The sequence below is a fragment of the Onychostruthus taczanowskii genome, unplaced genomic scaffold (genome assembly GCF_017590055.1).
Source record: "Onychostruthus taczanowskii isolate IOZ18803 unplaced genomic scaffold, ASM1759005v1 scaffold22, whole genome shotgun sequence".
Classification (NCBI taxonomy): Eukaryota; Metazoa; Chordata; class Aves; order Passeriformes; family Passeridae; genus Onychostruthus; species Onychostruthus taczanowskii.
This window is the reverse complement of record NW_024499462.1, coordinates 496,346-511,991: the sequence shown is the minus strand read 5'-3', so window position 1 is coordinate 511,991 and position 15,646 is coordinate 496,346. Positions and strand designations below refer to the sequence as shown.

The following is a 15,646-nucleotide window of genomic DNA, read 5'->3' as shown; positions in this document are numbered from 1 at the left end:
GCCGGCGGCGGGCGCGGGGGGGCCGCCCCGCTCCATGGCTCGGCCGCTCGCTCCGGCACTCCGCCTTTACTGCCGCGTCACCGCCCGGCGCCGCCCGCGCCCGCCCGGGGCCGCCGCCGGCAGCGCCGCCTCAGTCGCGGAGGGAGAAGTCGAAGGGCTCGAAGTCGCGGCGGAAGGCGCGGGCCTGCGCCGCCTCCTCGGGCCGCTGGGCGGCGCACTGCCGCCAGTCCGCGCGCTGCGGCTGCGCCAGCAGCGCCTCGCTCGCCAGCACCTCCCTGCAACGACAGCGCCGTGACGTCACCGCGGCGTCGCCGTGACGTCACGGCGGGGCGGGCGGGGCGGGCACGCACCTGCCGAACTGCAGCGGGAAGCGGCCGCGGATGCGGTGGAACAGCTTCTCCCCCGTGTCCAGCTCCACGTAGAAGTACGGCGTGCCCGGCTGAGCCACCTGCGCCATGGGACCCACAGAAGCACAGAGTCAGTTCGGCTGGAGAACACCTCTGACACCATCAGGTCCAACCCAGGAGCCATCACCGGCTCCTTAACTGCACCGTGGCACCAGCTGCCACGGCCAGTCTGGACCCGAAACACCTCCAGGGCCGGCCACTCCAGCACCTCCCTGGGCAGCCCCTTCCTCATCACCCTGCTGAGAAGAGCTACCAGGGCACAGCAGACCCTCTTCCCAGCCAGTTCAGGGGCTGGGCAGCCAGCTGTCCCCATGCCATGGTCCTCTCTCCTGGGAGGAAACTTGGAAAAATAACCCCACAAACCACCTGAGGTCAGTGCCTGAGCTCAAACAATACCTTCCATGGGAGGAAGGAGCAGTGGCACTTCCTGCTGGGATCACCTATGATATTTTGTGGTTTAATTCTGCCATGACTAAATGAGCAGCAGGCAGGTGTGGTCATCCCTAACCTCACTGAGGTCACCCCAGCCCAGCACGACACATTCTTGGAGGACGAGGCCACGCTCACATTTCTCAGCTGAGAAATCATCTGTTGTTCGTGGGAACTTCTCCCAGAGCAGAATCCTGGCATATCCCCAAATCAAGTCCCTGAGGATGTGCCTCCAACAGGTTGACCCCACCCCACAGAGTGACCTCAGAGGGGAACAGCAGCTTAGGCAGGACAGGGGGAAGCGAAGAGGTGAAATCTGGCCCCGTACTTGCGCGATATCCGAGTGCTCTGGGATTTCCAGCAGTTCAATCTGCTGCTCCTGTGCTTGTGTAATAAAGGCCTCCTTGATGTCTTCAGAAGTGCAGAGGTCCAGAGGGACAGGAATGACCTGGAGAGGGAGGACGTTTCCATCAAAGAAGACGAGACAATCCGTTTGCAGAAAGCCATCAGTGCATCACTGGAGCTCGTGGCTCCTCAGTACAGCTCAGCCTCATCACACAAGACAGGTGAGCACCCATCTCTACAGGCTTAAACTTATGAGACTTTTCTTCCTGTAGGAGCTGGACAGACAGCTGAAAACTCCAAGCTTGAGAGTTCTCAGCACAGCCCTCTCCCTTCCGATCTCTGTGGTAGTTCTGATACAGCTCTGATACACTTACAGACCTGCCACAGACAGCAACCACCACGGTACACCCCAAAATGCCTCTTCCAGTTCATCTGGAGTTTATATTCAGTGCAAGTTTATGTCTCCCCAGGGTGACACCCAAACTGTACCTGTAGCTGCAGATGCTGACTCCTATAGTTTCTTTCAAACAGGACATATCTCTTTCCCTTGCTCCTGAAAAATTCCTTTAGGGCAGCCTTGTACTTGGTGACTTCTTCCAGCACCTCTGAAGACAAGTCCACCACTGACTGATAGTGCCCAATTGGCAAAATCAGGACGTGGTCAGGTGACAAACCCCCTTTGGCCAGGGCAAGGTAGCACTAGAGTGAAACAACACACACCAGTTACTCACTGTGCTGTAGGGATTTACTCTCTGACTACTCATCCCGAGTAGCCTCAGGAACAGGAGAGTTTTCTAGGTTGCTTATTAGCCATTTTATTTGAATTTATTTTTATACTGAATTTATTAATCACTAGAGGAATGAGAAAGAGACAAAGAGACTGCCAAATGGCAAAAAAAAAAAAAAGTATCTTTTGAGTGCCAGAGGAATGCCATGTCTGCAGGGAAGCTGCTGAGTGAACTTCACCACTGAGGCAGGAATTCCTTATTCTAACAAAAAAATCCACTTAAAAATTTAAACTAAACCTGTGGACAAACCTGTCTCTGTCATAAGTGGGTTATGCTATACAGGAGCAGTAACTTTGAAGCTCAGTCCATGATTGTTTTATGCACTTTGCTTGAAGTCAGCTTCCTGGAGACACCCTCTTTTTCATCTCTATAGAACAAATCTGTAACCAGCCAGCCCAAGAGAGATCTGGCACTGGTGCATCCTGCTGCCAAAGCAGGTTCCAGCTTTGTTCCAGCTGAAAAAGTTTTGCCAGATGGTAACAGAGGGCTGGCACAGCAAGAAGTGCTCTGGCACTGGAATCCAGCTCTGCTGCTGGAACAAAACTGGACCACACTTGAAGAGTTTATGTGTTTGTAGAGGAGATGCAAAGGAACTGAAAGCAAACCCAAGAGCCAGCTGCAAATAAGGTTTGTTTTAAATTTAAAATTGGAGATTGGTATTTTGTTTTGCCATGTCTTAGCATGATTCCGACCTAGCAAAGCCCATGCTGCAGGTACTTACATGTGTGCCAATACTGACAACCAAGTGCTTCTCCACCTCCGGGCTGGCCAGGCAGAACCAGCAGGGCCCTGTGGGCTGAGCTTTGTTGGGAAAGAAAACAAGGATTAGTAGAAGGGATATTTGTCAGAACACAGACAACCTGGTGTTTTCCAACCACCCTTCCCAGTTTATAAAGTGCTGCAGGTGTCAGAAGGACACAGCTCTGGCCAGGGACATTCCAGCAAGAACCAGGGACATTCCAGCAAGAAAGCAGGTGGTGGCAGTCAGAGCCTGCTGACTGCCATTCTCCTGGAATGCTGTAACCTAATGAAGGAGGAGTTTAATAGCTCCAGGAGTTAGTAGTTGCAGCTCACTAGTAAGGAAACACCAGCAAATGTAAGCAAACAAATCAAAATGAGGTAAAGTTCCTGCACAGGTAAATTTGACAGCACAAGGATAGGTGCTGTCAAACACAGGTGTCAGTTCTGGCCTCTCCATCACACCCAAAACACCTGGATTCACACCCAAACTGTGCTACCTTTCTGAGAGCTGAGCTTTCTGGAAGTGTCTGGTTCAGAGGGTAAATGCCATCAGCCCAACCACAACCACCACAGACCCAAAGAGCTTCCAAACCATGCTCTTGACCCTTCTGTCACCTACTGAAGCCTATCTTCCCTTGGAAACAAGGGACCCTTCATCCTCCTGCACCCCCCAGCAGCTGGCAGTGACAGAGCTCTCTGGCCAGCTGACACCTGCAGCTCAACAGCTTGAGGAACAACTTGGAGTGACGTGGTCCATCCAAAGCCTCGAGGGAAGAGCTCAGGAAAAAAGCATCCTCACACTTACGGGGTTTCTTGGCCTGCTTAGGTTGGGAGTCCCCTCTCTCTTTCCCATCTGAGGGACGTTTCTTTCCCTGATGCTTGTTCAAGTCAAAGAAAAACTGGCAGGCTGGTTCTTCCTGTTTAGGAAAGTGAACAGGATGTTCAGTTAGAACTGCATCACAGAAAGTGACAGGATATAGATTTGATTTCTTCCTGAAGAGCTGTGAACCACTTCTGAAAAGCATCAATATCACAGAATTTCTGAGGCTGGAAAATCCCTCCCAGCCCTCTGAGTGCAAGTTGTCCCTGCCATCCCCATGATGCCCACCTTGTCCCCAGCCCAGAGCACTGAATGCCACGTCCAGCCCTTCCCTGGACACCTCCAGGGATGGGCACTCCAAAGCTCCCTGGGTAGCCCCTGCCAAGGCCTGAGCACCCTTTCCAGGAAGAAATGCCTTCTGAATACCCTGGAACAGAATGACCTGTCCTCCTAGTAATGCAGCAGACTTTACCTGCTTCAGTCAGGGAAAAACTTCAGGGAGAGCTGCCCCAAATTATTATGCTCTCCTATTCAGCCTTATGCTGAACATTTAGAATTGCAAGATTTTATGGATTACTCAAATATTTTCATTTGCCAGCCAGTGCCAAAAGAATGACTTTATTTCTTAGATGTTAACATGTCACAGACTCACCAGAGGTTGAAAACATTTGACTGAGTTATCCCATACAGCCAAATGCCATTAGAAGGCTTTAATGTTGAAGAGGAAAAAACTGTCCCTATATTTCTTACAGTCCTTCTTTAAGAAGTGAAAGGCCACAATAAGTTTTCCCTGGAGCCTTCTCTTCTCCAGGCTGAACACCCCCAGCTCCCCAAGCCTGTCCCCACAGCAGAGTTTTGGACAGAGACATCCCAAAGGGCAAGCCAGGCAGTGCTGTGAGCACAGAGAGTGAAGCAGGAAGGCTCAGGGGGAGGAGCACAGGGCAGTACCTCTGCGGAGAGCGCGGCTTTGCTCTTGGGAGCCTCCTTCCTCAGCTTCCGGTAGGGATTTTCGGTGACGTCCTGAGGCTGCTTCACCAGCTCTGCAGGGTCCATGGAGCTCATGGGCACGATGCTGAAGGCATAGAGGTACTGCAACAAACACAGGCAATCAGGGACAAGCAGCTCCTGCCACAGCTGCACCTCTGAGGAGATCACTTAAGAACTAAGGCACCCCAGAACAGTTCCACGCCACTCAGCACATCAGTGTTTGTGCCAAGGCAGGGCATGGAAAAACCCCGTGCCAGCGTCCCACCCAGGGCTTTATGCAGTGCATCCTGGAACCCTGCCTGTTTCCAGGCCTTCCTTCTGGCCTTTTCTGTTACCAGGCCTGGATCCTGTGCATCCTTAACTACCAAACAATATTCCTTAACTTTCTTAAGGGCAGAAGAGAGACAGGTTAAAAATCCCATGCCAGAAGTTTGTTATTTCCAGTGGTTTGTGCCTCAGAACACCACGTGCAGCCCTGCCTACCCTTCTGACATAACAGGCAAGTGGGACCTTTTACTCAAGTGAGACAGATACCTCCACTTCAGCCAAGCTTTTAAGTGCCTGATGTTGTCCTCCAACTTCTCTCACTGCCCCATTATTGTACTTGAGAAAAGAAGAGAGATTCAAGGGTGTCAGTACCTTTTTCTTGCTTGTATTGCCAACATCAGCAAGGGCAATAAACCTGGTGACGTGCTGTGGGGTCTCCTGTAGCACCATGTGATTCCTGTAAGGAAGCAAAACCTGGCTGTACTGGCACATAAAGTATTGAAAGGACAGTGGGAGAACCCCTGCTTGCCATGAAGATACTCAGACAGCACACCAATCCTTCTGTGGTCCTTAAAAACTGAATCCTTACTTGAAAATAAATGAGATTTTACATGATCTTACAAACCTGTAAGGAAGTCTTTCATAATAGGCCTTCTCCAGGGCAGCAAAATGGTACCTTGGTTTGAGGCTTGCAGCTAGATCTGATACCAACTTGGAGCCAGACTTCTTGGTATCTATTTCTCCCTACAAAACACAACCCAAGTTTTGTTTAAACCTCTCAAAGAGCAGGGAAAAGAAAGGTTTAATAAACTTCTCTGTACACTTGAGTACATTCCCAGAAAATTCATGTCAAGAGAAGTCAAACATAGAATGACATATTAAACAAGTACAGAGAATGCCCTGAGATCTGAGTTTTCTCTCTGAGCTAGAACATCCCAACAAATCACTCTCTACAACCCCCAAGGGCAGCAGGGTTGGTTATTATGCTGGGAGGGAAGGTTCCTCATGTATTTAAACTGAGGATTGTATCTGGTTTTGGATGTTGGAAAAAACTGAGAGGAAGCAAAAAATGTTCTTTTGCCACACATGCGGCCTTGCTGTCCAGACAGGTTTCAAATAATCTGAAAATCACCTCTGCTAGGGAACATTAACACAACAAAATAGGACACAAATGAAATAACACCCTCAAAATCCAGACTGAGGAAGAACCAGATAACTGACTGATACTTATGGACATAAACACCAAAACACTTAAAAAGTGGCAGGGACAGCTAAAATGCCCTGAAGTCTCACAAATCCCCCTCCTTTCAGTCCTTCTTCTCTGAAGAACCAGAACATCTGCTCTCTCTGTTTTTACTCCCAGCTTTCTCAAGCACTTGGAGAGGGTGAACAGAACTTCCACTCGGAGAGGAAGCAGAGAGGCAACGCTGCGTGAAAGCCCGGGAACAGAACACTCACCGTGCTGTTGGCAAAAGTGCCCACATCTCTGGGCCAGGGGGAGGTCAGCAGTATATCCACGCCCCTGAAGTTGGGGGCTGACAGCAGAGAGCTTTTCAGCTCGGCCACGTCCTTGGCGCCGAAGCAGTGGGCGGGCGCCGGCTGCTGCTGCGCCTCGGTGCCGCTCAGGTAGGCGATCTGCAGCCCCGAGCAGCCGCTGTAGACGCCCCTGCGGCCTGCAGAGACACACACAGAGCCCTGAGAGTGCCCCAGGGACGCCCCTGCGGCCTGAGAGACACACCCAGAGACCCGAGAGTGCCCCAGCCACGCCCCTGCAGAGACCCACCCAGAGCCCTGAGAGTGCCCCAGGGACGCCCCTGCGGCCTGAGAGACACACCCAGAGACCCGAGAGTGCCCCAGCCACGCCCCTGCAGAGACCCACCCAGAGCCCTGAGAGTGCCCCAGGGACGCCCCTGCGGCCTGAGAGACACACCCAGAGACCCGAGAGTGCCCCAGCCACGCCCCTGCAGAGACCCACCCAGAGCCCTGAGAGTGCCCCAGGGACGCCCCTGCGGCCTGAGAGACACACCCAGAGACCCGAGAGTGCCCCAGCCACGCCCCTGCAGAGACCCACCCAGAGCCCTGAGAGTGCCCCAGGGACGCCCCTGCGGCCTGAGAGACACACCCAGAGACCCGAGAGTGCCCCAGCCACGCCCCTGCAGAGACCCACCCAGAGCCCTGAGAGTGCCCCAGGGACGCCCCTGCGGCCTGAGAGACACACCCAGAGACCCGAGAGTGCCCCAGCCACGCCCCTGCAGAGACCCACCCAGAGCCCTGAGAGTGCCCCAGGGACGCCCCTGCGGCCTGAGAGACACACCCAGAGACCCGAGAGTGCCCCAGCCACGCCCCTGCAGAGACCCACCCAGAGCCCTGAGAGTGCCCCAGGGACGCCCCTGCGGCCTGAGAGACACACCCAGAGACCCGAGAGTGCCCCAGCCACGCCCCTGCAGAGACCCACCCAGAGCCCTGAGAGTGCCCCAGGGACGCCCCTGCGGCCTGAGAGACACACCCAGAGACCCGAGAGTGCCCCAGCCACGCCCCTGCAGAGACCCACCCAGAGCCCTGAGAGTGCCCCAGGGACGCCCCTGCGGCCTGAGAGACACACCCAGAGACCCGAGAGTGCCCCAGCCACGCCCCTGCAGAGACCCACCCAGAGCCCTGAGAGTGCCCCAGGGACGCCCCTGCGGCCTGAGAGACACACCCAGAGACCCGAGAGTGCCCCAGCCACGCCCCTGCAGAGACCCACCCAGAGCCCTGAGAGTGCCCCAGGGACGCCCCTGCGGCCTGAGAGACACACCCAGAGACCCGAGAGTGCCCCAGCCACGCCCCTGCAGAGACCCACCCAGAGCCCTGAGAGTGCCCCAGGGACGCCCCTGCGGCCTGAGAGACACACCCAGAGACCCGAGAGTGCCCCAGCCACGCCCCTGCAGAGACCCACCCAGAGCCCTGAGAGTGCCCCAGGGACGCCCCTGCGGCCTGAGAGACACACCCAGAGACCCGAGAGTGCCCCAGCCACGCCCCTGCAGAGACCCACCCAGAGCCCTGAGAGTGCCCCAGGGACGCCCCTGCGGCCTGAGAGACACACCCAGAGACCCGAGAGTGCCCCAGCCACGCCCCTGCAGAGACCCACCCAGAGCCCTGAGAGTGCCCCAGGCCCCCCCCTGCGCCTGGAGAGACACACACAGAGCCCGGAGAGTGCCCCAGGCACGCCCCTGCCCCTGGTTTTTCCTTTTAGCTTTGCTACACTTCGCTTGTCATCTCTGCTGCTGCAGTACAGCCACACAAAAAATCTTATTCAAACCCTCTCCTAGAGAGACAGGCATGCTCTGGGAATAACACAGGCATGCTATAAGAAGAACAAATAAGGGAATTGACTGAACAAATAATTTTTGAAATAAAGAAAATTGAGAAAAAATAGAAAGGTGAAGAGTTTTGGAGTAGAAGAGCCTGGAATAAAATGAGTCCAAGACAAGAATGCTCAATTGAAGGAAAAGCAGGAGTGGAAGGACAATATTACACCACATGATTTCTTACACATAGGTAAATGCAAGAAGTTTAGAATAACTTCTCCTAAACCAAAGATAATAAATACAAATGTATTATTACAGAAATGGTTTGGAGTTACTGCTGATTTGCTGAGCTGTGAATTTAGAAAATGAACAATTCTGACAAAAAATATATCCTTATTTAAAAGCAGTGTTACATTTAGAAATCAATTTGGATAAAGCAAAACACAGTTGAAGTGGTTTTAACAGAAGAATAAAAATGTAAAAAAATTTCAGAACAATCTCTTTCATTTTTTTATTTGACCAACAAACAGAAGTTTCTTTTAGTTGTACAACCTCATTTCTAAGTACTGACTGCAGGAAGATAAAGCAAGGGACAAACCCTCATAATTGTGCACTTTTTCATGAAATTGAACACATTTCTATCTCAAAAGAATCACTGTGTTCACATTAATAATTCAAGTTCACACTAATGATTCAGAGGACTGTTGTAACATCCCGCTCTGTTACAAATTACTTCAAAAAACAGCTCTTACAACCACTATTCCTTCTGCTCAGCAAGTTCAGTATCAGAGAAACCAAAAAAAAAAACCCAAATCAAGAAAGTGGGGTTTTCTTTCACATTTCACACAGGTTGTACCGACATCAAGCTGAACTCCAGTCTGAACCACAGGATGAACAATGCCACTTCCAACTCCCAGAAAAGGAAGGTGTTACAGTGGGAAGATGAGAGAACGTCCATGAGAGCCCCAGCAGGCACAGGCTGACCCCAAACCCCCTGAGCCTTACCCAGGTAAGTGATGTTCTCAGCTAACTCACAGCCACTGACATCTGGGAAGTAGCTCAGCGTGTCCGGGTCGTTGGCACCGAGCACGTAGGTCGGGATTGGAGCTGAGGGAGAGAACGCCGTGCGCTCGGTGAGCTTTAATTCCAACAGCCCACACCGCCCAGCAACCACAGCAGGAAAGCCAGTCAGACCCCCCAGCACGCCTGGGGAGCAACAGCACAGCAAACCCTCCTGCAGAGAGGGCTGCAATCCCCACAGCTCCCAGCCACCTCGCCCTCCCTGCCTGGCGGGATTAGCTCCGAGGTGATGCCTGGCCCCGGAGCCAGGGCTGCTCTCACAGCCCCCTCCTTCCCTCCTGGGGGTTTCCCTGCTGGAGTACAGCTGCTGTAACACCACAGTGCCCCCCCCCGTCCCTTACCTTTCTTGGCCCCCGTGCGGTACTCGGCCCACTCTGCCTCGGAAGTAGAGCCAAAGAAATTCCCGACACACAAAAGCATCTAAAAACACCACATAAACAGGAGTTGCCTTTTCACCACAGACAGAACACAAAGCACACAAAGGCTTTGCTTGCACCACTTCAGCAGCATTTGGTTTGCTGAAGTGAAGAGATTCCTTTGTGTTTATCTGAGCTAAACTCAACATCAACGGGTTTAAAAGGAGTGCCAGCTGCTCTCCCGCCTTCTGTGCGCAGATCACGGCTCCTCCCAGTCGTCTGGTGCCGGACACGGAGGGCTGGGGGCCTGCAAACGCTTTCTCAAACCGAGCGGAAAGAGGCGGGTGGCTGCCGCGGAGGGGCGGGACAGCAACACCCACCCGAGCACCGCCGGCACACCTCCGGCAGCGCACGGGAACCCCGCCCCGGGCTGCCCCCGGCCTCGGCCGTGTCGGGACGGGGACGGGAACCCCACGGGAACGCCGCGGGAACGGCACCACGTGCGCCTCCCGCCACAAGCCCCACAAGCCTTACGTCGAAGCGGCCGCTCTTGGCCTGGATGGCGCGGACCCGCCCGAAGATCGCCTCCAGTCGCCCCTCCACGTCGCCACACGCCAGCCTGCGGGACACCGCGCGGTAAGAATCCGCCCCGGCCCTACCACAACCTCATCCCGTGTCCCGCCCCGTTCTTATCCCATCCCATCCCGTCCCGTCCCACTCACACGCGCAGCGGGGCCGCCGCCATCACGAAGATGCTCGACCCGAACCTCCCGCCACTTCCGGGTGCACCGCTCAAAGCGCTCCGCCGGTGCCGGGTGCGCCGCTCAAAGCGCTCCGCCGGTGCCGGGTGGGCGGTGCCCGAAGCCTGACAAAACGGGCAGGAATCGCCGGGAAGTTTAAATCCCGGTGTCCGCCGGGAATCGCGGATATTCCCAGCGCGTGGTGTCCTCATCCTGGTGTGTTAGTGCTCCAGTGAGTGCTGGCACTAAACATGGAAAACCCGCGAAGAAGTAGAAGAGGTGATCGAGTGAGAGAGGGGTCGTTGTCTCAGAAGTGACTGAAACAATCACCGCAGGTCACTGTGACTCTGATAAATTATAATAACGTTCATTATACATTGTCAATACTATGTTTCGAAATGTATTTATAATAATTATATTTATGTAAAATACTCTATTTCCATGTGTATTTGTAATTATTACGCTGAACTGTACCAAAACAAGCACTAAACACCAGCAAAGCTCTCGTGTATTTCACACCTTTTATAACATTTTATTATAATAATGCCTTATAAATAAACGATACCTTATAAATAGCTTTTATAGGGGATTTTTAAAATATCCATATTTTTATTAAGGTTTTACAACGTTACCATCTGAATTCTGTAACCAGGAACTGAAATCTGAGTTGGTTCTGTTGTTTGTTCCTTCTGTAGCATCGGGACTGAACCGTTCCACATTTCAACAACGGGCACGAGAAACGGAAAGCAGCAACTCTTGCTGTCTGCATCTCACCTGGCCTGAAAGAACCACAAAAGAATCGTGGAATGCTTTGGGTGGGAAGGGCCCTTAAAGCCCATCCAGTTCTCAGGTTCCCCACGGTGGGGATGACCCCGAGCCAGCCCGATGGTCAAAGAAGAGTGGGAATTCTATGTTTGTGGTTCTCAAGGTTGTTTATTGTTGCTTATCCAAGATGTTTTTTTTTCTCCAACACGCCACAGGCCTGTCTGGCAGGTCGGTCTGAGGCACTCTCCCCACCTCCCGGGTCGGTGCTATCTTTTATACTAAAAACTACGTGTACTATGTTTACAGTTATGTTCCAATACCCATCACCTGTGTTAGACAGTGAGTTTCTACTCTACACCAATCTGAGAGTGCCAACATCCTCCTGAACATGGATGCCAGGGAGAAGAAAGGAGGACAGGGCACATTCAAATCCCTCCATCTCGAACCCCCTGACCCCCATGGACAGAATCCCAAACCCCCCTGTACATGGTTCCAAAATTTTCCCTTCACCCCGTGCTTACTACTAGCATGCTACTTAAACTTTTATGACCTGTGACTCTTCATACAAGGTTGGTAATTTCTCCCAGGGGCTAAGATCGAATTCCCAAGTGTTTTTGGCCTTCTGCCAGGGCTCATCAGCCCCCTGCCAGGGGCTCAAGCCATCCCGGTCACCCAGAGGGATGTTCTGGGTTCCGACACAGTCCCACCCCCTTCCACTGTCCCAGGGGCTCCAAGCCCCGAAATCCAGCCTGGTCTCGGACACTGCCGGGGATCCAGGGGCAGCCACAGCTTCTCTGGGCATCCTGTGCCAGGGCCTGCCCACTCCCAAAAGCCAGCAGAGCCGATTGTTTACCGGGAAGTGGGAAGGCGAGCAGGATAAAATCATAAAGTTTATTTTACCGACGGTAACGGGACCAAAGCGCACGCGGCGGTCGCTCAGCGGCGGCTCCAGCGCCTCACAGAGGCAGCGAGGCCACCCCAACGCGCCCCGACGGGCCGGGGTGCGCCCCGCTCCTGCCTCACTCCCGGCCCGAACCGGCAACCCCAGCAGGTCATGGACGCTACCCGACCAAGAGCTCCCCGCCACCGCAAGCTCTCCAAGGGGCGGAGAGGCGGCGGCCGCCCGGCTCGGTGGGGTCGCCGCTCAGCCGCCACCGCTCCGCAGCGGGGCCGCCGCTCAGCCTCCCTCCAACATGGCCGGCCCTCCGCCTCCCCGCAGCGGCGCCGCCGCCGCATCGCCACAGCTTCCCCTCAGCAGCACCGCGGGCGCACCATCACCGCTTCCATTCAGCGGCACCACAGCCGCACCGCCACCGCCTGCCCTCAGCAGCGCCGCCCCTCAGCCTCCCCCCAACATGGCCCCCTCCCCGCCTCCCCTCAGCATCGGCACCGCCCCTCAGCCTCCCCGCGACATGGCCCCCTCCCCGCCTCCCCTCAGCATCGGCACCGCCCCTCAGCCTCCCCGCGACATGGCCCCCTCCCCGCCTCCCCTCAGCATCGGCACCGCCCCTCAGCCTCCCCGCGACATGGCCCCCTCCCCGCCTCCCCTCAGCATCGGCACCGCCCCTCAGCCTCCCCGCGACATGGCCCCCTCCCCGCCTCCCCTCAGCATCGGCACCGCCCCTCAGCCTCCCCGCGACATGGCCCCCTCCCCGCCTCCCCTCAGCATCGGCACCGCCCCTCAGCCTCCCTTCGTCATGGCGGTTCCTTCACCGCCTCCCCTCAGCATCGGCGCCGCCCCTCAGCTTCCCCCGCGGGCTCTTCCCGCCCGGCGCAGCCGCAGAGCAGCAGCCCGGGCGCGGAGCGGGCGGGAAGGGCGGTCGGGCGTTGGTGGCGGTCCCGGCGGGGCGGGATGGCGCTGCCGCAGCAGTGCGAGGCCGCGTTCGGTACCGCGGACCTGTACGGTGTGCTGGGCGTGCGGCGCGGCGCGTCCGCGCAGGACATCCGCCGCGGCTACCACCGCGCCTCGCTGCGCCTGCACCCCGACCGCGTCCCGGCCGAGCAGAAGGAGGAGGCCACGCGCCGCTTCCAGGTGAGGAGAGAAGAAGCGAGAACGGGAGGAGGGAAGGAGAGACACAGGCAGGGAGGGGGGCTGTGGCGGCCACCAGTGAGACCGACCCACCACTCCACAAGGGACTGGCCCCCTGATCCCCTGTCCCCCGAGTGACTGAAGCCCGGGCAGCCGACCCTGGGTGCCCACCCCAGTGCTCCCCGCGTGACTGACCCCCAAGTGACCGATCCCCAAGTGACATCCCGGCCACTCCCGCAGATCCTGGGCAAGGTGTACGCCGTGCTGAGCGATGAGAAGCAGCGCGCAGTGTACGATGAGACGGGCATGGTGGATGAGGACGCCGAGGCGCTGCAGGACGGGCGGGACTGGCTGGAGTATTGGCAGCTGCTATTCAAGGTGAGAGCGAGATGGGGCTGGGAGACAGAAGAACTTTTTGGTTTTTATGTGTTTTCTCTTAAATCCTCCTGGTGAGTAAGTCCTGTAACTCTCACAAAGCATCACCTCTTTGCTCCAGGTCACCGTGAAAGACATCGAAGAGTTCAAGAGTACGTACAAAAACTCGGAGGAAGAGCTGGCTGATGTGAAGGCGGCGTACCTGAATTTCAAGGGTGACATGGATCGGATCATGGAGTCTGTGCTGTGTGTGGACTACACGGATGAGCCCAGGATCCGGGAAATGATCGAGCGAGCCATCGAGTCTGGGGAGGTCCCATCCTACAAGGCTTTTGTGAAGGAGTCAAAGCAGAAGACTGTGTCCAGAAGAAAGCGGGTAGGTTGCAGCAATTAATTACCAGAACTTTTTCCCTTGTCAGGAATAAGTGATGCTGTTTCCAAGATGTTTGGCAGAGGATTGCTGGGTTACACACCTTCGTGTTCACATCTGGTCACCTGTGGTCATCACCCCCCAACTCAAATAACTGTGAAAGTCTTTTCTAGTTCTTTATTTCCTTATCATACACAATGGCTTATTACAGTTTAGCGTGTCCCTGCATTTATCTACAAAGCTGGGAGTTGCTGGAGTTAACAAAAACAAGCAAGCGGTGAAAACATTTTGGTTGGCTTCTGCCAGGTGTGAAACTGCTCTGGCCTAAATGGACTCTTAGATACTTTTGGACACTTTGTAGAATGTTATATGCAAATCACAGTAACCTTTAAGTTATTGTACTATCTACCAAGACAAAAAAAAAAAAAAAATGGGTGTGGGAGCAGGGATGGGGACAAACATGACATTCAACGCTGTGAAAGAGCAGAAAAACTTCCTGCTCTGCTAAATGGTGGAAGCAGAATGGGCTTCCCTTGCCTGATCCATTATCTGTGGCCAAACTTGGAAACCCTTTGCATTTCCCTGCAGCTGTTTGTACACAGATGCCCAAAAAGCATTTGGTAAGTTCTGTAAGACGTGGTTAGATAACATGCAAAATACTTCTTTAAAAACCCTTATTTGCTCTTTTAGGCAGAAAAAGAAGCTAAAGAGGCAAAAAAGATGATAGATGACCTGGGCCTTAGTGGAGAAAATGACTTGCAAGCGCTGATTAAAGTAAGGCTTCTTCTGTTTCTTGCAGATAATTTTGTTACTGGCTTATAATTGTCTTTTCCCTGAGCATCTTTGATTTGGATCCTTGCATATCTTCTGAATTCCTGAGGTTAAAACCTGGCCTTAATGTTAACTCTGTGCTTTAATTTAATTAGAATCAGAGTACAGTATGGATTTTATTACCTGTGTCTATTTAAAAATTCACAAGAGTTAAATATGTGGAGTACTTATGCAATAACTTCTAGTTTTAGGTGGTTTCACAGGGAGTTCTAATGATGATACTAAACTTCCCGTAGCTTGTCTTTAATGTGTTTGATGTAGTCCAAGATTTTGTGTAGCTATCAAATTCCAACAGGATAAGCTGTTTGGGAAGTTCCAAAGGGTCTGAGCTTGGCTGGTTTTCTTTTCCCCCTGCCCAGCGCCGAAGCAAAGATCGAGAAAAGGAAATGGATAACTTCTTCGCCCATCTGGAAGCAAAGTACGGCAACAGTGCTAAGAAAGGAGGAAAGAAGACCTCAGCCAAGAAAAGAAAGGCAGAAGGAACAGACTGAAATAGCAGGTTTCACTTTGTATGGAAACGTGGATTTGGGAGAATTTTGGGTGTTTTCCGGGCTCCTGTTTCGGACTGCGTGCATTGACCGGCGGTAAGTGGGAGGCATGACACGGAATGCGTGCTGAACGAGGAAGACAAGGCATTCCTGTGCTGCTATCTCCAGCTCTTTGGGTGCTCTACAGTTGAGATCCATGTGTGCTGTTCACACATTTCTTCTGTAACAAACCTCCTGCTATTTTTAAAGGTCTTTGCTCAACAGGTGTTTTTTCAGATATTCCTGTAGTTTTATAAAGATAGTTTGGAAAATTGCTGGTTTAATAAACAAGGAGGTGGGGTTGTTTTTCAGAGTTTTGCTTCCTCAGTTCTCAATATGTTTTCTAAATAAGCTATTTAAAACAAGCCAATTGTGTTGATTCTTCTGATTTCAGTCAAATAAATCCTGCACACTTCCAGGGAGGATCATTTTTCAAAGGCGTAGGAGTCTCAAGGTGAACACTTTGGGAGCTGGAGGCTCTCACAGCTTCAACAACAGCTCC

At 53.6% G+C, this 15,646-nt stretch overlaps 3 protein-coding genes across 4 annotated transcripts in view; 1 reads left to right on the top strand and 2 right to left on the bottom strand.

Annotated features, from left to right (window-relative positions):
* The window catches only part of CHUK (component of inhibitor of nuclear factor kappa B kinase complex), a 16,864-nt gene extending 16,677 nt beyond the window's left edge, over positions 1 to 187 (bottom strand). Inside the window, 1 exon segment of the mRNA XM_041405129.1 lies at positions 1 to 187. Coding sequence (XP_041261063.1) covers positions 1 to 36 — 36 coding nt within the window. The 5' untranslated portion in view covers positions 37 to 187.
* CWF19L1 (CWF19 like cell cycle control factor 1) lies at positions 131 to 11,007 on the bottom strand. 2 transcript variants are annotated; one of them, XM_041405130.1, is made up of 15 exons: positions 10,880 to 11,007; positions 10,230 to 10,492; positions 10,042 to 10,126; positions 9,493 to 9,571; positions 9,077 to 9,178; positions 6,243 to 6,457; positions 5,410 to 5,528; positions 5,157 to 5,241; positions 4,479 to 4,619; positions 3,516 to 3,627; positions 2,691 to 2,770; positions 1,671 to 1,880; positions 1,165 to 1,284; positions 351 to 448; positions 131 to 275 (listed from the first exon to the last, which is right to left on the bottom strand). In XM_041405130.1, the coding sequence occupies exons 2-15, from the start codon at positions 10,457 to 10,459 to the stop codon at positions 131 to 133; spliced, it is 1,821 nt and encodes a 606-aa protein (XP_041261064.1). In that variant the 5' UTR covers positions 10,460 to 10,492; positions 10,880 to 11,007. The 2 variants fall into 2 exon arrangements, with proteins under 2 accessions (XP_041261064.1, XP_041261065.1); XM_041405131.1 differs by lacking the exon at positions 10,880 to 11,007 and having other exon boundaries at positions 5,461 to 5,528; positions 10,230 to 10,586.
* Positions 11,008 to 12,786: 1,779 nt separating this feature from the next.
* On the top strand, positions 12,787 to 15,562 carry DNAJC9 (DnaJ heat shock protein family (Hsp40) member C9). Its single transcript, XM_041404888.1, has 5 exons — positions 12,787 to 13,044; positions 13,282 to 13,419; positions 13,538 to 13,792; positions 14,477 to 14,560; positions 14,977 to 15,562. The coding sequence occupies exons 1-5, from the start codon at positions 12,865 to 12,867 to the stop codon at positions 15,106 to 15,108; spliced, it is 789 nt and encodes a 262-aa protein (XP_041260822.1). The 5' UTR covers positions 12,787 to 12,864; the 3' UTR covers positions 15,109 to 15,562.
* The last annotated feature ends 84 nt before the right edge of the window (positions 15,563 to 15,646 follow it).